General features: G+C 50.8%; 1 protein-coding gene across 22 annotated transcripts in view; it reads right to left on the reverse strand.

Moving 5' to 3' along the window:
• Window positions 1-21,647, reverse strand: part of B3GNTL1 (UDP-GlcNAc:betaGal beta-1,3-N-acetylglucosaminyltransferase like 1) — a 153,525-nt gene that overhangs the window by 102,617 nt on the left and 29,261 nt on the right. For 21 of the 22 annotated variants that reach the window (XM_070483908.1, XM_070483916.1, XM_070483915.1 and 18 more), the window contains one exon: window positions 8,438-8,503. The exons of the other annotated variant lie outside the window; for it this stretch is intronic. In XM_070483908.1, coding sequence (XP_070340009.1) covers window positions 8,438-8,503 — 66 coding nt within the window. The remainder of the gene's footprint in view (window positions 1-8,437; window positions 8,504-21,647) is intronic. 22 annotated transcript variants of the gene reach the window in all.

The following is a 21,647-nucleotide window of genomic DNA, read 5'->3' on the forward strand; positions in this document are numbered from 1 at the left end:
AATGCTGCTTGTCATCAGAAACCTTTTCTAAAAAATGACTACTTACAGATTGACTTCTGATTACCTGGCCAACAACCACCACTGGGCAGTGGGGCAGTTCCACAGCACCGCAATCCCGTGAGGCTCATGCACGTGCACGGAGCCCCGGCTGGGAACTGAGCAGAGGCAGACAAGTGCGTGCACATTCTTCAGGAACAGAGTGTCAGGCGTGGCTGGGGGTGTGCGGAGGCCACATGACACAGACTTAAATGCACAGAAGTACACTCCACGTGTGACGTTTGCAGGAATGTGGAGCACGCATGGAGGTGCTGACAGCTCTCCAGTGTGATCTTCACCCTGTGAAACTTCTCTGGGCTGGAGAATCCGAGCCACCCTCTGCCTCCACTTCTCACTGCACCCTCACCTCCCAGACAACTGGCAGCCCAGGACTCTGAATCGAGTCCGTCTTCAGCAGGGTGCCACGTGCCGCCATCCGTCCAGCATTCTGCCTCACCTCCACCTCCTCCTGCCTCACCCCCACCTCCTCCTGCCTCACCCCCCACCTCCTCCTGCCTCACCCCCTCCTCCTCCTGCCTCACCCCCACCTCCTCCTGCCTCACCCCCTCCTCCTCCTGCCTCACCCCCACCTCCTCCTGTCTCACCCCCTCCTCCACCTGCCTCACCCCCTCCTCCTCCTGCCTCACCCCCACCTCCTCCTGCCTCACCCCCCACCTCCTCCTGCCTCACCCCCTCCTCCTCCTGCCTCACCCCCACCTCCTCCTGCCTCACCCCCTCCTCCTCCTGCCTCACCCCCACCTCCTCCTGTCTCACCCCCTCCTCCACCTGCCTCACCCCCTCCTCCTCCTGCCTCACCCCCACCTCCTCCTGCCTCACCCCCTCCTCCTCCTGCCTCACCCCCACCTCCTCCTGCCTCACCCCCTCCTCCTCCTGCCTCACCCCCACCTCCTCCTGTCTCACCCCCTCCTCCACCTGCCTCACCCCCTCCTCCTCCTGCCTCACCCCCACCTCCTCCTGCCTCACCCCCTCCTCCACCTGCCTCACCCCCACCTCCCAAACAACAGGCGTTCCTAAAGGCCCCACCCTGACCCACACCATGCCTCCCCACAGACACTGCCCAGTGCCAGCTGCAGACACAGAGACCCTCACACTTCATCTGTACCCCCACCCACGGGCATCGCAGACCTGGGGCCTCCCCAGCCTGTCTACCACACCATGAGGCAGAGGGTGGGCTGTGGGGCCAAGCCAAGGGGCTCAAGTCCTATGTGATGGTGCACAGACCCTCCTCTGCCTGTACGTCACTCCCTTCGGCTCCTACGGGGCACAGAGACAAGGACAGCGCTCATAACAGCCTCAGAGCAGCACGCGGTGCTGACAGTGGATCCGCCCATCTCTCCACCACCTGTCGAGTAAGTGTCTTGCTGTCCCCTCCAAGCACTGTGCACTGTCCTCAGGTGCCCACGGCCCCCAGCCACAGACTCCTGCCTGCAGCTCAGCGCCGCTCAGTGAGCGAGGCCTGCAGGCTCCTCATGGGAGGGATGACAGCAGCCACTCTTACAGGGGGCGACGAGGGCACCTGGGTGGACGGTGAGCGTGTGGAGAAGACAGAGAGACAAAGGTCCTGACGTCACTGAACCCTCAGCCTCCCCGCCTGGGAGACACGATGTGCAAGCTTCCCCCATGGAGGTAGGTTCCACAGATGGAGGCTCCTGCCCCCCGCCCAGCTTTCCCACAACTCGGCGCCCACCAGCGGAGGCCCCGTGCTGGCTGCTGATGCAGAGCAAGGCCAGGGCACCGCCGGCCCCTCCCCAGCCCCTGGAGACTCACTGGCATCAGGGATGGAGGGAGGTCCTGCCATCAGCCCAGAAGGCGCCACAGGCAGGGCCCGTGACTGTGTGTGGAAGGCCCCCCACCACAGCGGGTGCTCCCACTTCCCCGTGGCACCCTGCCTCCTCCTGCCTTCACCATAACTGGCCTCCCTACTCCTGAAACTACGCCCCACAGCTCCACCGCTTGCCATGGCGCAGGTGACCCCATGGGGAAGGCCCAGAGCGAGGCCTGCAGCCCCCAGCCCCTACTCAACCCCTGTCCAGGGCTGCTCTCCGCTCCAGAAAGTTCACAAGTGGGTGAAAGATATGCTCCTGGGAGCAGCCTCAGGACGCCCAGCACATCACATCCCAGAAGTCCTGCAGCAAATATGCAGCTGCACCTTCACGGAAGCTGTCGCCAGGGCCTTTCCTTCACAATTAAATGGTTTTCTTGTAAATGGCCTAAAAAAAATGACCGAGGACAACCATACACCTGGCATTCATTTCATTCCTTCCAAACAAACTAGACGATACAATTGACATAACCACCAACGAGCAACTGCAAATTAAGATATTTTAGGTCACTACTGAGAAAAACCCAGTCCCCAGCGACAACCTTTCTAAAGCTGATTTTGTTCTAGGGCCACTAAGGCGGTTATGACATCCTAGTCCTCGCTGCAGACCCTCCCGTGGGAGGAACAGCCTGGTGCTGGTCTCCACGCAGCTGGGAGGGACATGCACGTCTCTCCCGACGCTGGGACAGAACACCAGGTGAGTTTAATCAGAGGCTGCCCAAAGAGCTCCGACCTAGAGCTTCACAAGGCAAACCACGGCCGTTCAGTTAAGGCTGAGACGAACTGACACAGCCTGCGTTTTTTCCAAATCCCCTGTGTATCCCTGGATATGGCGGTCCATTTGAATGTATGCATGGAGAATTGCCACAGTAATTTCATAAACGAAGCCAATCGTGCTTAGTTTTTTCAATATGAAAAAGAAACAAATGGCAACCAATGTATCTGAAAGTATCTCACACTCTAAAACATCAACTCTGGTTACAACTTCTCTAGAAGCGTCCATGTAGACTATACTTCAAATGCTTGAAACTGCCGCGTGCCATTTCCAGCCATGTGAAGATCACGCTGAGTGGAAGACGCAGCAAACACAGGAAGAGCCCGACCGCACAGGTGCACAGCGGTCTCCCACAGGGCCAGGAGGGCGTTCGGCCACCTCCGCTCCCCAGGGCTGCATGGAGAGCAGGGATGGCTCCAAGCAGAGGGAACTAGTTCGAGCAGCTGGCTTGGCAGTCAAGTGTCATTTAAACTGGGGCAAACTGGGCTGAAGCTCTTGTCACTCTGGAACTATCAGAGCCAATGAGAGAAATTTCTGGAAACCCCATCTCTGCATTTCCCCTGTACACATAAACTGTGAACAGAAATCCATCCACAAGGACTGTTTTCATCCTTTTTTCTCTTCCCAACAGAGGAGCCAGACCAAAAAATATTGTTTGTGCACCTAACTTCTCTTTTCATGTCAGCGAGAAATCCCACCAGCCCCTCTCTGGAGCTGGTTTAGCAATCCCCACAGGGTCATCCAGGGCTGCCCAACACCTGGGGTCTCAGCGCCAAGGTCAAGCCCACTGTCCAGAGTCGGACAGTCTCCTGCCACAGCTTCCAGGAGAAATGGCTGACTTCCCCACACTGTAAGAGTATTTTCTGAGGTCTTCCCAGCCAGAAAGGGGTAAGGAATCAAACAGTCCCTGACAGTAAACTTCTAGAAGGCACTTCTGCAGTCTGCGGAACTGACTGCGACGCATGCCCACAGTTGCACCTATCTGCCCTCTTAAACTGCTGGCTCGTGATTTTCTTGGAATCTCGTGAAAGCCAGTGAGCCAAGGCAGGTGCCTGCAGCTCCTGTGAGGGCATCCGCCCCCACTCCCATCGGCCCTCACACCCTCAGAAACACACGCCTGTGCCCGTGTCCCCAGCCGCCCAGCACCCCCTCCCACCTTCCTCATGCACTGGGCTCCAGCTCTGACCTCGGCTGCATCAGCCACATGTGGCTGCCACCTCGTCACAGTCAGCTTTGTGTCCCCTTGGGGGCTACTGTCAGCAGTCACTCAGACCCTCACCTGTGTGGTGCCATGAAAGGACTTTGCAGATGTGACTGAAGTCCACAACTAGAGACTGTGGGTGATGGTGACTGTCCCAGGTGACACAGCCGGGCCTGACCCGACCAGGTGAAGCGCCTCTCAAGGAAGCTGTGGATGTGGGCTTCAGGCCTGCCGAGGGATTCCAGACCTGCCCGCCCACCACCCCCGAGGCCGACCCTGCAGACTCCTACACACCCTTGTCCTGGACCCGCTGCTGCGGCGGATGCCACCTGGCCCCTCAGTCCTTGGCTCCCGGGGCAGCACTCCCAGGGCTGCTTGCAGTCTCCCTTACATCCGCCTCCTCCTGCCTCCCCCCTGCCTCCACCAGCCTCCTCCCGCCTCCCCCCTGCCTCCACCAGCCTACTCCTGCCTCTTGTTGCATTCATTTCTCCTTCACTTGAAAACCATTCCCTGGAACATACAGCTAACATCTGAGTTCTGACCAGACACAGCATTTTTATTTGAGACACAAAATGACTGGAACGAGATGCCTGCTCCCAGTAACTCAGTCCCATGGGGCCGACCCACGGAGACAGCCATGCCCCACAGGACCAACCTTCCAGCACATGCACGGGTGCTGGAAGAGCATGGAGCCACGGGTGGACCACCACAGGGACACGATGGTGTGGCGTAAGTCCTGGCTGAGCCCAGTCCCCCAGGAAGAACAAGGCGGCTGGGTCACGCAGGATGGAGCCGTGCAAGCAAGCAAGGTGCAAGCAAGGTGTTAAGAAATGCGTTCTCATGGGACCTGGGCGGCAGTGCAGGGCAGGAGGCCAGAACGGTGGGCACTGGCCGGCCACCAACAGCCTTCTCTGACCTACCAGAGCTTGGGCATTACCACTGATGCTGTCACTACTTTCTGGAGCTTAGGGACCTCGTTCCTTCCATGCACTGGGCAAAAGCGTGTGAATCCCAGGTGTAAAATGCACATACAACTGGGGGGAATCAGAAGACACAGCAAGGAGCAGGAGACCAGAGGGCCCACTAGCCAGCCAGTACTGGGGAAAGGACACTGCTGACCACGGCAATGGAGACATGCTGGCAAGGGGCAGTGTGTCGCAGCTGCTGGCCAAGCGAGCCAGCAGGAGGTGCCGTCACAGAACCATTCCTCCAGCACAGCCGCCAGGCCAGCATACCCCTCTGCAGCAGGTGGGTGTGGCTACCATGACGGCAGCTGGCGAGGAAGGCAGCGGGAGGCGTGTCTGAGGAACACAGGCTGACACGGTGCATCCATGGGGAGAGGCCAATGGGCGGCAACATGGGTACTGTTCAACCCGTGCCATCAGAGAGCTCATGCACACAGGAGCACAGTCCAGACCCCTGACCATTTCCAGACCCAAGCCAGTTCTCAGACTCAGACCCACTGGCTGAAGGGGAAGCCGTACCATGAGGATAGACTGAGCACTGCCAAGGTAGATGCACAGGACACAGGCTCTCAGGCCAGGGAAGGGACAGCCAGGTCCTGCAAGGTCCCAGCTGATGCTAGCACCATCGTGGCCCACTGGAGTGAGGGCCATGCATCATGTGACAACATGGTCCTGGCCAGAGTCGTCCTCACTGTGGGTTCACCGAGCGTAAATTGAACCCCAGATCATGCCCTGGAGAGAATGCAGAGACTAAGGCCACCTCGGAGGCTTGAAGTATGTGGTGTCAGGTCCCCATGTACCCCTGCAGACAGCAGATGGACCCTGGAGAGTGACCGTGGACACCACAAGACGCGTTCCTGCTCACAAGCCCCATTGGCCAGTCTCAGGGCCTGGGCACCTCTGCTGCTGACTTAACATCCTCCAGTGAGGTCTGCACTGTCAGACGCTCTGCAGGACACCATGCTGACCGCCGTGTTGCAGGTGCCCTGCTGTACTTTGTGAGCAAGACGTGGCAAGTGCTCTGGACACTCAGGTCAGACACACCGCCCAGGGGATGGACAACCTCTAGAGACGGGGCACTGTGACATCCTCCAAAGTGAGGGACCACGAAGACACACACAGGACTGGGCAATCCTCTTGGGGCCCCATTCACCCCTGACCTGGTGAGGAACAAGGCTGCTGGCTGTGAGTGGAGCCAGAGGGGCACAGCCTGCCGAGCTCTGGAGGAAGCTGGTGGCAGATGGTGATGCAGAGATGGGTGGCCCCAGGGGCACAGACACAGCTCAGACCCCAGAATCCTGGGGCCAGGCCAGCCACCTGTGGCACAAAGGTGTGGGCCACTTGAGGTGACCTGACCATGGACACCAAGTGACCACAACTGCCCACTATGAGCCAAGTACTGTCAGGCCACCGAGGCATGAGGTAAAGTGGCCCCACAGCCATGGGGATGAGGGGGAAAGGGCACATGTGGGAGCGGTCGCCAGCTCCTGGGTCACTCCCCCCGCACTCCAACCTCTCCCTCAGCTCACGCCCACAGCCTCATGGGGCAGCCCTAGGACCCACTGACAGAGCAGGAGAAACCCGAGCGTGGCTCACGGAGAGGTTAGCCTGGTCTGCTAGCACAAGCTGAAAAGGGACGACAGCCCAGCCCTGCTCAGGGTGGCCCTGAGTCCCCATGGCAAAGCCTAGAGTGTCCACCTATGTGAAGGGGCAAGTGGCCAGAGGCAAGGATATGTACAAACTCACAAGCCCTGGTCAGTGCCCGGGGAGGGAGCTGGGAAGAGTGAGATGCTCCAGGTGGATCTGGGGGCACTAGACGGTCACTGGGGAGGAGGACAGCCCGGCCATGGCGCTGAGCAGCTGGGCCTCCAACAGGGCAATGACTCGCCAGAGGAGAGGCTGTGGGCCCTGCCCCGAGGGCTGGTCTGGCTTCTGACCACAGAACGGACACTGGGCCCCAAGGATTCCACCAGCCCCAGGAGGGCTGGTCACATTAGACCCCTGCTGTCCAGGCCCCAAGGCACATTTTGGCCCTCGTGACGCTACCTCGGCCCAGGGGCCACTCCTCAGTAGAGAAGTGCAACTGGGTGCTTCCGAACCTCCACACATCCCGCCTTCTGGAAGCTTCTAGCCTAAGAAGATGTGGAGCGGCCTATCAGGACATAGTCCTTTATCTTCTTACAGGCGTATTTCAAGGACACGCTTACATTAGCAATGTTTAAATTGAAGCCATGTAAGTGCAATTATAGTTCAGGGAATGAGAGTCTTCAGCATCGAACTTAAGGCTGCACAACACCCTGTTCCGTGAAAAGACACCAGCAGCCCATACAGAGCACACGAATCTACACAGCCGGCCAGGTGCTGCAGCCGGACACCCGAGTCACAGAGTCACACGGGGCTGGGCAGCGGGGGAAGAAGCATAAGGTGCTACATTTCTTAGAAGCAGAAAATCAGTGGGCTGAGATACAGTTGAGCTGCAGACTCAAGGGCTATTGGAGGAGAATGGATTCATCTCAGGTGCAGGGAGTCATCGAATGTCCTGGAGAAAGTGCATCTTGCAGAGGTGTGTCCCTGCACCTTTCCTCCGGAATCACTCACAACACGTTCACAAGGGTCTGTACCTGCACCCTGTCCCAGGAGCATGCCCTTTCCTGCGTGAGGCCCAGTGGTCAGGCAGGTGGGCCCCAAACAGGTGGGTATGGCCTGAGCCTGCCTGCACCCTGGGAGCCTGCAAGGAACGCAGAGTCTCAGGCCCTAAACGACGCCCGGAATCAGACCCAGGGCTCGTGCACACGTGATGCTGCAGGAGCTTCCACGTGCGTACACAGGGCGGCCAGGGCACCGCAGCAGAGGTGAGCAGAACCTGGGAGCGAGGGGCAAGAGGGAGCCATCCACCAGGGAAGGCAGACACCGCAGGTGTTTCTCTCATACTTCCTAAAACCAGGATCATCACAGTAATTCAAAGACATCTCCACTGAAACTTCAGCAGAGGCATCTGAGCAGTGGACACTGTGACCAGACACCAGCTCTGGGATTGGCCGCCCAGGCCACCCAAACCCCGAGCCACCCATGGCTGAGTGACCCCTAGCCCGAGATGCCCCTCCAGGTCCAAGGGGGCTGGGAGACGCTCCCCATGTGGGGCTCCTGCTGAGCAAAGAATCCTCGCCCAGTGAGTGCCCAGGAGGACTGGTCCTGGAAAAGCCTAGCTCCTGGGGGCTGACTGGAAGCCGTTCTGAAGATGAGAACAGCAATCTGAGGCTGCCCAGATAATGAGGACAATTTTTTTAAAGTGCTGACACACTCCAGCTCTCAACCTGTGTTTTCATGTCCAAGGTGCACAGCTTCTAAAATGCTGTGAAAAACAAACCAAAACAAAACCAAAAACCCCTCTGCAACCATTTGAAAGTAACAAGTGGCACCCAAATCAGAGACAAATTTCCTTCAAAGGAAAACCCCGTGAGTGTTTAGAGACATGCCAGCCACAAGTCACTCTCTGACTGGGCAGTCTCACCATGAACTGACTCTTCCCACCCTAAAGAAAAACCTTAATTTAAAAAGCTGTAACAGCAATTTTATCAAAAGGTAGCGACAATACAGGAAAGGACAGCAGTACTTACACTTGTTGGGTGCCGAACAGCAGCTTCATGTTGCAGCCTCACCCGCTGCGGCATCATCGCGTCGTCCTGTGGGAAGAACACACTTTAAACTCACTCAGAGCAACGGCGACAGGCAACCGAGACAACCGAGAGCAGGACAGGCGACCCGGACGCTGCCCGGTGGACCCATGACCCTGCCAGCTGGGGGGACACACGATGACCTGGATACAGCGGGGAAAACTGAGAACACTGACAACTCCAGCAGGGCTGTCCCGCACAGCCGGCAGGCTGAGCATCCCATGAGCATCTGGGAAGCAGCTGGCATTGCCCAGCGAAGCAAAGATGCAGACACTGGGGCCCAGGACTTCAGCACGGGTACAGATGGTCTCACACGCATGCACCAGAAGACACATGGCAGCGCGGCACTGATCAAGCACAGCCAAGTCCACGGACACAGAGGGGTAAACAGACGGTGCAGCTGCACAAATCCATGCAGCAGTCAGACGAAATGACAGCTCCGCACGAGGTAACATGTTCCAGACACAACGCCCCGTGAAAGCAGCAGGACAAAAGGATACACACAGCACCACTCCACTTATGTCAAGTGCAAAATCAAGCAAAATTAACCATTTTATTTAGGAAATGCACATGTAATGCAAGCTACAAAGAAAAGCAAGGAAATGAGCACCCTGGCAGTCAGAACAGCACTGGCTGCAGGGGTAGGAGGGGCACAAGGTTCCATCCTGACCCAGTGGTGGTCACACAGATATGTGCCTACTAATCTAGCTTTAGAGTGCGTGTGTGTGTGTGCATTATTCTCTAGGTATGTTCTATCTCACAGTAAAACAGTGCTTTAAGTTGATGGAACAATCAAAAAGCTTTCAGCGTTTTACTTAAAGGTACAAATACACCCAATAGGAGAACCAAAGATAATGTCATCGGAGGATATTTGTCTTTAAACTGAGCAATAAGATAAAAGACTTGTATTTGTATCTCTTATTTCTGCAAAATGGCCTTATGAGCAATGTGTAATCAAATGACCTGTGGACAAGTTGAGCTGAGAGGAAATCTGCAGCGAATGCAAGGAGGCAGCAGGAGGCAGGAGGAGAGGGGAGGGAGATGGAGCAGGACGGATGGGGGTGGGGGGAGAAGGTACAAGGAGGAGGGGGAGGAGGAGGGGGACAGGGCAAGGAAGGCAGGGACCTGCGCAGGCCCAGCAGCGCCCTGAGCAGCAGGAAGCCGAAGGTGGATAGAAGAAGCTGTCAGAACAGGAGCGGAGAGCCGACCGTGAACTCGCTGCTGTTCCAGACCCAGAGTCCCTCACTGGCTCCAGGAGCAGCTCACAGCCACATGCATGGTCACCCCTGGTTGGGGATCTTAATAAGGGAAACTGAAGAGGTACAGCAGAAGAGGGGGCGGGGTGTAAGGAGGATAAAGAGAAGTTATGCCTCGTTCAACCTATTTCACGCCCCAAAGGGCAGGGCAGAGACAAAAGGGGCGAAGTTTCCCTGAAAGCAAAGGTCTGTTGATCAAACTCTGGAAAAGCAGCTCCTTTGTCTGGCAGCCTCATGCAGGACTCTACAAATTTCTGAGGGTCTCCTTAGCCAGCAGGGCACAGGCCAGCACAGGCCCTAAGGGGTGTTTCACAAAGGGAGCTCGAGAAGCTAAGGGAAGCCCCAGGTTAGGTTAGGGTTGGGGGTCGTCTCTGTCCCACAGCACAACCGCCTCTGGGACCCTGGGCCTGGCAAAAGAAGGACGTGGCCTGCCATTTGGGGTCTGCAGGACCACGGCGCAGACGAGCCCCACAGCCTCCAAACCCAGAGGAGTACCCGGACAACCATGCCTCCCACCTTCTGGCCTCCAGACCCTGCCCTCCATGAGCACACCAGACGTCCACTGGGAGGGGCGCCCCGCACCTTCCCCGAACCAGAGCAGCCCAGTCCTGTACTCGCTGGCCCTCAACGGCAAGTGTCTGCTCAAGACTAAATCGTATTTTCAATTTGCTCACCATTCACAAAACACTCACATTCTCTCTTTTTTGATATTTATCACAATCTTCTACAGTTGGAGACAGAGCAGCTAATATTATCCTCATTTTGTAGCCAAAGAAACCCTAGTTTGGAAAGGTTGCATAATTCACCCCAGGTCTCGTAGCAATTACATAGCTGGGTTAAAATTTGAACACAGGATTAACTGAGAAACCAATTTTACAGTCCGAGGATCTATGCTAAAAGCAAAATTGCCAGAAATTCCTAGCTCTCAAAAACATTCCAGTATCATTTCCCATCACCTCTTCTACCAGAATCTGCTCCCTGCTGGGCGCCTGGATAAAGTCAACATCCATGAGTACAGAGAGAACACTGAGGATGTTTAAGACGCCCGGTGACCACTAAGCCAAGAAACTGAAGGATGAAGGCAGTGAGCACCATTCAAGCCCACAGCGAACAGCACGACAGGCGCCCGACCGCTCCGGAACGCACAGGCACCCTTGACAATGAGTCAGCATTCTGAAAGGGGAAACTTCGCAGAAAGATGGGAGAATGAAGAGGTCTTCATTACATGTGAAAAGCCCAGTGATGTTTTAATAACAAGCCCGGATGTGTTTCTCTGGTGGGCCTGTCCCCGGAGGCCTAGTTCCACCACAGTGCCGTCCCAGGAAGGCACCTGCTCTGGTCCAGGCCACCCAGAGGTGCCAAATGCCAAGAGCTGGTCTGAACAAGTCAGCTGGCATTTGAAATGCAAAGGCGAGGGCCCTAAAGGACAGATGCAGAGGCTTATGGAGCATGAGCTACAGAAGCTCGGTCTGCACGTCAGTCTTCATCCCAAGGGTATCTGGACACGGACTCTTCTTACTGCAGGAGGAGGTTCAAATACCTCGTATTTGTCTGCCCCAAAGTGTGCAAGACTCCCAGCCTGACTGAAGTTCCATGAAGATAACTGGTTAAGAAACGTTCTTGGAAGCCTAGGGAAAAGAATTTTGATATATTACAAAAATAACACTAATGCAGGGGCCAGCCCGGTGGCGCAGCGGTTAAGTGCACACGTTCCACTTCAGCAGCCTGGGATTCACCGGTTTGGATTCCGGGTGCAGACATGGCACCACTTGCCAAGCCATGCTGTGGTAGGCATCCCACATATAAAGTAGAGGAAGATGGGCACGGATGTGAGCTCAGGGCCAGTCTTCCTCAGCAAAAAAAGGAGGATTGGCAGCAGATGTTAGCTCAGGGCTAATCTTCCTCAAAAAATAAAATAAAATAAAATAACATTAATGCAGAATGAAATATTGTTTCCTTTCTGACCATAAAAACACTGGGTAGAAAAAAGCTAATCTCGTCCAAGAAATGTGGAGTTAAAAGAAACCTGGAGTTTCAAGTCAAGTAGCTTTGAGTGTAGGACGGTCCTGGGAGCGTGTGGCTGTGGACTCCAGGACGACCCAGGTTCAGGCAAAGGCTGCAGGCAGACAGAGGCCCAGGACGGCGAGGGTGCAGGAGAGGCTACTTGCAAATGAAGAAGTGCAGCCAACAGCCAAGAAGGCCTCTCTCTGCGAAGAAGCAGAGTCGGTCTGCTGCTGTTCTTGCTCTTAGTCTCCCTTGGCTTTTAGACGATGTTTGAAGACACAGGTGGAAGTCACCTGGTCATACCCCAACCCTCGCGAGCCACACTCCTAAGGGAGGACCCCGGAGGGAAGAGAAGGGAGCAAACCCAAGCACGCAGGGAGAGCCATGTCCCCAGCACGCGGGCAGGGACACCCATATATCACCTCCCAACTCTGCTTCCCCAAACTCCACACTACCCAGGAGAAGCAGGTAAACGCAAAGAGAGTTATCCGCCAGGACTTGCTACTCATCTTGTAAGGCTGGGGCAGGATCCAGACCCAAGTGCAACACCTTCAGGTCCCGCCTGCAGAAGCGACAGATGAGCTACTGAAGACAAACGTGCCTGCTGTGTTCAACCAAGAAGGGGGTGTAAAATAAGAAGTCCTGAAAGCAACAGAGTTAACAGGTAGGGGGAACTGCTGGGCCATCCCAAAGCTACGAGAAGGCACGAGCTGAGAGGAAACAAGCCACTTCTGCCCCGAGGCCGTGAAGGTTGAAAGAAACAGCTAGAATTCTGAACTGTCTTCCCAACACCCCGAGAGGCTGGAGGGGACAGAAATCAGAGCCAGGGGTCCCTCAGGGTTGGGGGTGTGTGGGGCTGTCAGACCCTTACATTTTCTAGCGCAGGCCATGGCAGGCCACCACCCCAAGGCAAGGGGTGTATGGGACACACAGCTAGTGGGGAGCCTTGAGATGGATGCGGTGGTCCTGGGAGGGGCTTCTCCCAGGGCCCCAAGAAGCAAAGGAAAATCCTCGAGGGGATGGATGGTCATCCAAGGCCTGAAATGAGCTCATGGAGACCAGAACCGGGACACACAGATGACCAGGACACAAGACAGACATATGAAACAACAGACAACGGAAGACCCCACAGAGCAACCACTGCCAGAACAATTCAGAAAGAGTTAAAAGCCAATAACTGATTATAAACAGACACCAGAAAATATCTATTTAATAAAAAAAAGGGACAGAGTAAAACAAGAACAGAGGAACAAAAATAACCTGAGACACAATAAATCAAGAGCAAAATGGCAAAATCCAACCATACAAAAATAACAAATGTGAATAAACTCAATCCTCTAAGAATCAAAGGTAAACATTGTCAGATTGGATTTTTAAAAAGCAAAACAGAACAAGATCCACGCATGTGCTATTTACGAGAGATGCTCTTCAGGTTCAAAGACACAGACAGACTGAAAGTAAAAGGTCAGAAAGGGATAAAGCACGCAGACTCCACCTACAAGACAGATGAGGTAGCTACATGGATCCCAGACAACACAGACTCTGAGACAAGAGAACGTCACTAGAGACAAAGAGGGACATCTTACAGCCACAGAAGGGTCACTCCATCAGAAGGATATAGCAACTGTAAATATGCATGCACCTGACAACAGAGAAAAAGAAACAAAACTGGACAGAATGGAAGAGGGAAACAAACAGACAATTCAACAATCAGTGTCGGAGACTTGAATACGCCACATCGATAATGAGAATAAGCAGACAGTCTGCAAGCACGTGAGGGATGAAGTGACAGCATCACCCTGCGGACACCGACCGCAGAGTACCAGCCCAACGCACCACACGCCAGACCCCAAAACGAGGGTCAGAAAATGTTAAAGGACTAAAATCACACAAAGTATGTTCTCTGACCACAAAGAAATTAAGGTAGAAATCAAAAACAGGAGGAAGTTTGGGAAATCTACCATGAACCTATGGAAATGAACATCATACTTCTAAATAGCCAGTGGATTGAAGAAGAAATCATGAGAGAAATCAGAAAATATTATGAGCTGAATGAAATTGAAAACATGACACACAACATGGTGCAGTTAAAGCAAAGCCAGGAGAACACGTTACAGCTGTGAACGTCTAGATTAACAAAGAAAGATTTCTTAAAAAACAACAAAAAAGAGCAAACTCAACCAAAAGCAAGCAGAAGGAAGACAAAAATACAAACTAGAGCAGAAATCAATGAAACAAAAAAAAGAAAAAATAGAGAAAATCAATTAAAACAGCGGTTGGTTCTTTGAAAACATCAAGAAATTTAACAAGCCTTTAGCTAGACCACAGATCAACAGACTTTTTCTATAAAGGAGCAGATAGTAAATATTTCAGTCTTTGCGGGCCACATACGGTTCCTGTCAATATTCTTTTTTGTTTTTTGTTTTGTTTTTACAACACTTTAAAAATAAAAAGTCCATTTTTAGCTCAGAGGCCACAGAAAAACAGGCTGCCCGTGGGTTTGGCCTATGAGCTGTCATCTGTTGACTCCTGAGCCAGACAGACCAAGAAAAAGAGAAGACACAAATAACTGAAGTCAGGAATGAAAAAGAAGACAGTAGCACTAGCCCACAGAAGTTAAAAGGACCATGAGAGAGTACTATGAAGACCATATGCCAGCAAACTAGACAATTTGGATGAAATGGATGAACTTCTAGAAAGACACAAATTACTCAAATTGACTGAACAACAAATATAAAATCTGAATAGATCTATAAAACCAAAAAAAAAAATTAGTAATTAAAAAATCTCCCCCGACAAAAAAAATCCAAGCTCAGATGGCATGAGTAGTGAATTCTACTGAGGATTTAAAGAAATAATCTCTCACCTTCAGTCTCCCAGCAAACGGAGGAGGCAGGAACACTTCCCACCTCCTTCGGTGAGGCTAAGTTGTACCCAATACCAAAGCCAGAAGGAGACATCACAAGAAAAGAAAACTACAGAACAATATCCCACATGAATGGAGATGAAAGAGTCCCTGACAAAAAGCTAGAACTTACGAAAAGGACCATATACTATGCCAAGTGGGATTTATTCCAGGAATGCAAGGTTGCTTTACCATCTGAAAGTCAATTAACGTCATACAGCATATTAACAGAAAAAAGAACAATCACTACATGACGATCTTGAATGCAGAAAAAGCATTTTACAAAATCTAATGATCACTCGTGATAAAAATTCTCAACCAAGTAAGAATCAAAAGCAACTTCCTCAACTTGACAAAAGGCATCTACAGAAACCCTGCAGTTAATGTCTTAATGGTGAGCGGAGGAAGGCTTTCCCTGAGATGGGGACCAGAGCAGCGTCTGCTCTCATGACTTCTGAGGAGCACCGGGTGGACGGTCTGTCAGCACCATCAGGCAAGAAAGGGAAACAAAGCCATCCAGATTGGAAATGAACAAGTAAAACCGTGTGTGTACTTAGAAAATCCTAAAGAATCCACCGAAAACTACTAGAACTAATAAGGTCAGAAAGGTCACAGAACACAAGATCAACATACAAAAACCAACTGTATTTCTATATACCAGCATTGACCAATCTGAAAATAAAATTAAGAAAATAATACATTCACAATAGCATCAAAAGAATAAAATATCTAAGTATAAATTCAACAACAGAAGTACAAGACTTGTACAGTGAAAATTACAAAACATTGCTGAAAGAAGTTAAAAACCTAAATAGATAGGTAGACATCCCATATTCATGGGCTGGGAGATTCAATATTGCTAAGCAATTCTCCCCAAACTGACCTAAAGACCCAACACAATCCAAATCAAAATCTCAACTTGCCTTTTAGCAGAAATTGAAAAAAGGAAGAAATAAGATGGAGGGCTTGCACTTTCTGATTTCAAAACTCACTGCTACAAAGCCAGAGTACTGGCCTAAAGCAAACATGCAGATCAATAATAGAGAACTGGGAGGAGAGAGAGAACTCCGCAATCATGGCTGACTGCAGGCTTCTCCATGGGAAAGGACAGTCTTTTCAACAAACAGTGAGAGGACAAGTGATCACCACATGGAAAAGATGAATGTGGACCCTTACCATACACAAAAATTAATTCCAAATAGATCACAGACTTAAATGTAAGGGCTAAAACTAAAAACTCACACAAAAAAACTTGAGTAAATCTTGGTGATCTTAAATTAAGCAAAGAACTCTTAGAAATGAAAACAAAAGCACAAGAGATAAAAAGGAAATTTGAGAAATTGGGCTTCATCAAAATTTAAATTTTTTGTGCTTTAATTTAGGTACAGATTTAACAAGAAAGTGAAAAGACAAGCCAGAGACTGGTAGGAAATATCTGCCAGTTGCACACCCTGCACTGACCAGTGAGGCCCTGAAGACACCACGTCCTTCCTGACACTGCAGGCCTCCCATCAAGTGGCAGAGACAAGTGTTACTGGTGCTAAGTTGAAGGACAGATCCTGACGGAAGTCCTGAGGGCGCGACCACAGAGGAATGAAGACACTGAGGGACAAAGCTCACAGCAGGAGGGGAGCAGTTAAAACCAAGGGAACAGCAAGGACACTTTCTGAAGCATTTCCACCCTCTCCCAGGACTCTTTCTCTGTCTCAAGATATCCTATATTTCTTCAGTTTTTGGAAGAGAACTTACCTAATTTTATTAAGGATACACATGGAAAAAACCTACAGTGTACAACATACCCAACAGTGAAAGGTTTCAGCTCTCTCTTTTGAGACTGGGAAGGAGACAGGAATGGCCATTATCATGATTCTATTAAACAATTTACTGGAGATTCAAGTCAAGAAAAAGAAATATTCAATTTAAAAAAAGAAAGAAAAGACAAAAATTATGGAGAGGGAAAAATGAGTACATAAACAATCCAAAAGAATCTACAGAGAAATGTTAGAATTAAAAGTGAATTTAGCAAGGTTTCTGGATACAAGATTGGTAAGTAAATTAATTCCTTTGTATCTACAAAGTTTTTTAAATGATGCCACTCACAGTAGTACCAAAAAACATCTAATAACCTTCATACATTATTGGTGACAAAATAAAATGGTATAGCCACTTTGGAAAACATTTTGGCAGTTCCTCAAAATGTTAAATGTGGAGTTACCATCTGATCCAGCAATGGCACTCCCAGGTCTACACCTAAGAGAAGTGGAAACTGTCCACACAAAAACTTGCACAAGAATGTTCACAGCAGCATTATTCATAATAGCCAAAAAATGGAAAAGGCTCAAAAGTTCATCAATTGGCAAATGGATAACAAAATGTGGTCTATCCATACAGTGGACGCAACAATAAAAACAAACGAAGCGCTGACACAGGCCACAACACGATGAACCTTGCAAACATCACGCTAAGGGAAAGAGGCCCGTCACAGAGACCACACACTGCATGCTTCTGTTTATACGAAATGTCCAGAATAGGCAAATCCATACAGACAGAAAGACTAGTGGTTGCCAGGGGTGGGAGTTGAGGAGGGGTGAGGAGTGATTGCTAATGGGTACAGGGTTTTATTTTGTGGTGATGGAAATTACATTGTGGTGATGGTTGCACAACATTGTGAATATACTAAAAACCATTGAATAGTGCACTTTGAATGGTGGATTTTACATGAATTACATCTCAAAAAAGTTGATAAAAACATTTTTTAAAAATGAAATACCAAGGAATTAATTTAACAAAGGACTGTAAGCTCTCTGCTATGAAAACTACACATGGTCATTGAGATAAAGTAAAGAAGACCTAAATAAATTAACGGACACATCTTCTTTGTTGGGAAGACTCAAATATGGTAAAGAAGTCAGTTCTCCCCTAATTGATTATAGATTCAATATAACTCCAAACAAAATCCTCACAGGAGATTTTGTGAAAATTAACAAAAAGTCTCTGACATTTACATAAGAATGCAAGATGTTTTAAAATAGCCAAAAATACTGGAGTCAATAAACAAGAGAATTGATAGTACCAAATTACAACATGGACTATAAAGCTACAATGTGGCATTGGCAGAGCTCTTCACACAGGAAGATATATGCAGGATCAGTAAGCGCCCAATGAACGTTCGACATACACGGTCATCAGAGAAATGCAAACTAAAACCCCAATGAGACAGAACTACACGCACACTACGAAGGCTCAAATTAAAAAGACAGACAATTGCAAGTGTTAGTAAGAATATGGAACAACCGGAACTCTCCTAAACTGCTGGTGAGGGTGTAAATGGTTCATCCTCTTTGGAAAACAGTTTCCAAATTTCTTACAAAGTTAAACATACATGTGTTCTATCACTCAGCAGTTCTATCCCTAGACATTTACCCAAGAGAAACAAACACACATGTCCAAGACAAGACTTGCACACAAGGTTCATTCATGCAGCTTTGCTCATAACAGCCAAACACTGGAAGCAATCTCAACGTCCACCAATGGATGACTATATAGATGAGCAACTTCTGGTTACCCACACACTGAAATACCCTACTCAGCACTGAGAAAGGCTGAAACACTGATGTGAGAAAGAACATGCATAAATCTAAAAATCTTGCTGAGCTAAGAGCCAACCAGAGTGCACACTGGATGATTTCATTTACATGAAGCTCTAGAACAGGAGAAAGAAGAGCCTGAACTATTGAAAGAACAGATATTAGATAATTAGACTACTAATCTAAAGAAATTGCATCCATAGTTGAATCAAGGAGCGGGGGATGACTGCAGAGAACGCAAGGAAACTTTCTGGGGTGATGGAAACGGTCCAAAGTCAACCGGGATGGTTTTTATGCGGGTGAATACACTTGTCAAACTCACTGCATTTACAATTAAAATGGGTGTATTTTATTACATCGAAGTAATATCCCAGTCAAGTTGATTTTTTAAATATAACGTCTCTAATAAAGTATAGTCAGTATTTAGAAAGAAAATTCAATCTGGGGGCTGGCCCCGTGGCTGAGTGGTTAAGTTCACGCGCTCCGCTGCAGGTGGCCCAGTGTTTCGTTGGTTCGAATCCTGGGTGTGGACAAGGCACTGCTCATCAAACCACGCTGAGGCAGCGTCCCACATGTCACAACTAGAAGGACCCACAACGAAGAACATACAACTATGTACCAGGGGGCTTTGGGGAGAAAAAGGAAAAAAATAAAATCTTTAAAAAAAAGAAAGAAAATTCAATCTGAATTCACACCATGATGCTTTTAAAAAATACCATTAGTTCTGGGTTGACTGCATAAGCTCCATAGCGACACCACCAGAAATGTCAGTACTACGCAATACCGTCATCTCCAAAATGCACTGTGCTCACTGTTCTAAGTGTTCTTCCAGAGCCTATCAAGGCATATATGATTTTCCTATAGTCATAACTACAGTGTAAGAACACAAAAATAATTTAGAATCAAATACATAATTCACTAAATACACACAAATCCAAGTTGTGCATTTTCCTCTGCTGACAGCTCCTCCAACAGAACCCAGACCCAAGTGCCACCAGGCCACATGCCCTCCCTCCTGGAGCCCCGCCACTTCCCCTGCTCTGACCCATGCTCCGCCCCTTCCCACCTGAAGCCACGCCCCTTCTCTCCTGGAGCCCCGCCCTAGGCTTCCTGCTCTGTCTCAGGGGAGGGGAGAATGGAATTCCCTTTAATTGCAGGAGAGGACAAGAAGAATCCTCTCCAACCAGCAGCAAGAGATTGGGCAGGCAGGAGGAGGCGCACGAAGGGAATCTGGGCAGGCAGACACTGCCTGGAGCAGCCCGGTTTTGAGCAGGACTGGGGTCCGTCCAGAGCGCATGTGGGTAGAGCAGGCCGTGCCCTTCCCAGGGCAGATTCCACGCCCATGTTTCCGTACAACTTTTGCTGCCTGTTCTGCAAGCCCAAGCCTCGGCTGGGGCTCTGCACGGCCAGGTCCCCTCTAGCCCAGCAAGTCACAGTGACACGGAAGGCAGCAGACAGAAAGGCCTCCTCTCTCAGAGCCCACGGTTTAGTAAGACAGAGGGATTGGGACAGGAGCAGTAAGAGCTGGACACTGTGATGGGCAAGATGAGGGGAGGGCGGTGGGCTCGGAACGCCGTGGATCAAGCACCTGGGAGGCAACACCAGGCCCAGCCCAACCCACCCTGAAGCTGGGGAAACACAACTCCTTCCCAGGGGGAAGGCCATCCTGCCCAGGGCTGGCTGCACAAGAACCACTCTGAAGCTTGTTTTAGCAGAGTCTGCCTGTGAGATCTGGAGTCTGTCTGCCTGCAGTGGGTCCCAAATCTGAATTTCCAACCAGCTCGCTCCCTGGGCAGAGGGTTTTGGAGCGAGTGCTCTGGAGGAACAGCTGAATGAATGCCCAGGCCATCCCCCTTTCCTAAGTTTTAAAATGAAAACACTCTACGCAAAATACATTTCAAAAGCCCACTACTGTCTGAGGCATCAGTCTCTTTAAAAAAAATCAAGTTTAGTGGCTTTGGCAAGAAGAGCAAAAGCTTGCCAAGGACCACACACTATGGTGCCAAAAAAGCAAAGGAAGATGTCTCGTGTACCTGACTGAAGCCACCTGGAAGAAGTGTGAGCATCTCCATGTGGAGATGCCTCAGGGCGCACATTAGCCCCCTCCTCAACCATCTCTCTCTTTCCTCTGTTCAAGAAAAGCCTTTTTGAACATGAGAGTCAGGAACAGGAATATCTCTTCTTCCAAAGAACAAACATAGAAGCGTCTATACATACACATCTTTACTGATTTGCAGCTGCTCATCAAATAAAAGATCACCCATCCTTCCACCTTGTCAATTAAAGGCATCATCTGCTTCTTGGCAGATGCAACGTGAGCCTTTTTGGGAACACTCGCCCCTAAAATCATGTGGCCCTGCTCCTCAACCAGCTAAAACCACTCCGGGTCTCGGGTCTGAAACACAAGCCCACGACTTTTTCTCAGGAAAGAGGAGAGAAAGGGCAGAAAGGAAAGGGAGTGTGTGTGTCTGGTGAGGGAGAGGTGGGCAGTGCTGCCACCCAAACCGCTCCTCCTGGCGGCCCCTGCCTGGTGGCAAACCCCACAGACTCTGAGGAACCAAAGTCTGCAACCCAGCTTCCCAGGAGTGACACCACCTGCCCAGCTCACAGGGCACCAACACACTCAAAGTGGCTGTTTGTCTGCAAAACGATTCCTACAGAAAACTTTGAGTTTTGTGTCAATTGTTTACTTCAATGGAGGGGAATGTTTGTTCACCACGATACAATGTTGAAGACAGAGTGAAAATATGACTTCTAACATATGGCAAAAGTGCCTTTGATCTGAAAACAACTGAGTTCACCTCAATTACAGACACACTCACGTGAAACGTGTGCAATATCCTGCTCACCACCAGCTACGAGACAGGAGAAACACCTCAGGGACAATGAGGACAGCGGTGAGATGTGAGCCTGGAGGGTGCAACTCAGGGTCTGGGTCCCCACGTGCCGCACCTCCCCTCTCGCACGTCTCGTGGGGCTTCCACGCTGCTTTCGCTGGCAGTGTCAGGGTGAGCGGCTCCTCTCTTGCTCGGCTCCTCAGCGCCTGCCTGGGGGACTGGGAAAGCAGTGCCACAGGCTGGCACGTCCCCAGCCGCCGTGGCTCCCAGACCTCACATGTATTGTAGCAGATTCTGCACAGCTGACACCAATGTTCTCCTCTGCATGACCCCAGGCTAAAACTGGCAAGTCACACATAAGACTCAGGGGCATGTGATGCAGAGACGAGGAAAAGCAAACTCCTCACTGGCTGCAACCTCTGTGTTTAGTCAGTTACCGGCCAGGGTGCCACTCCAAGTACCGCGAGAAGAACACCATGCAGGAGCCTCTTGGCAACCACCACACCCTGCAGCCAAGTGCTTTGCCCACGAGGCCTCCAAAGTGAAGTGTGAGGTCTCATGCTG

Source organism: Equus asinus, chromosome 13 (assembly GCF_041296235.1).
Source record: "Equus asinus isolate D_3611 breed Donkey chromosome 13, EquAss-T2T_v2, whole genome shotgun sequence".
Classification (NCBI taxonomy): Eukaryota; Metazoa; Chordata; class Mammalia; order Perissodactyla; family Equidae; genus Equus; species Equus asinus.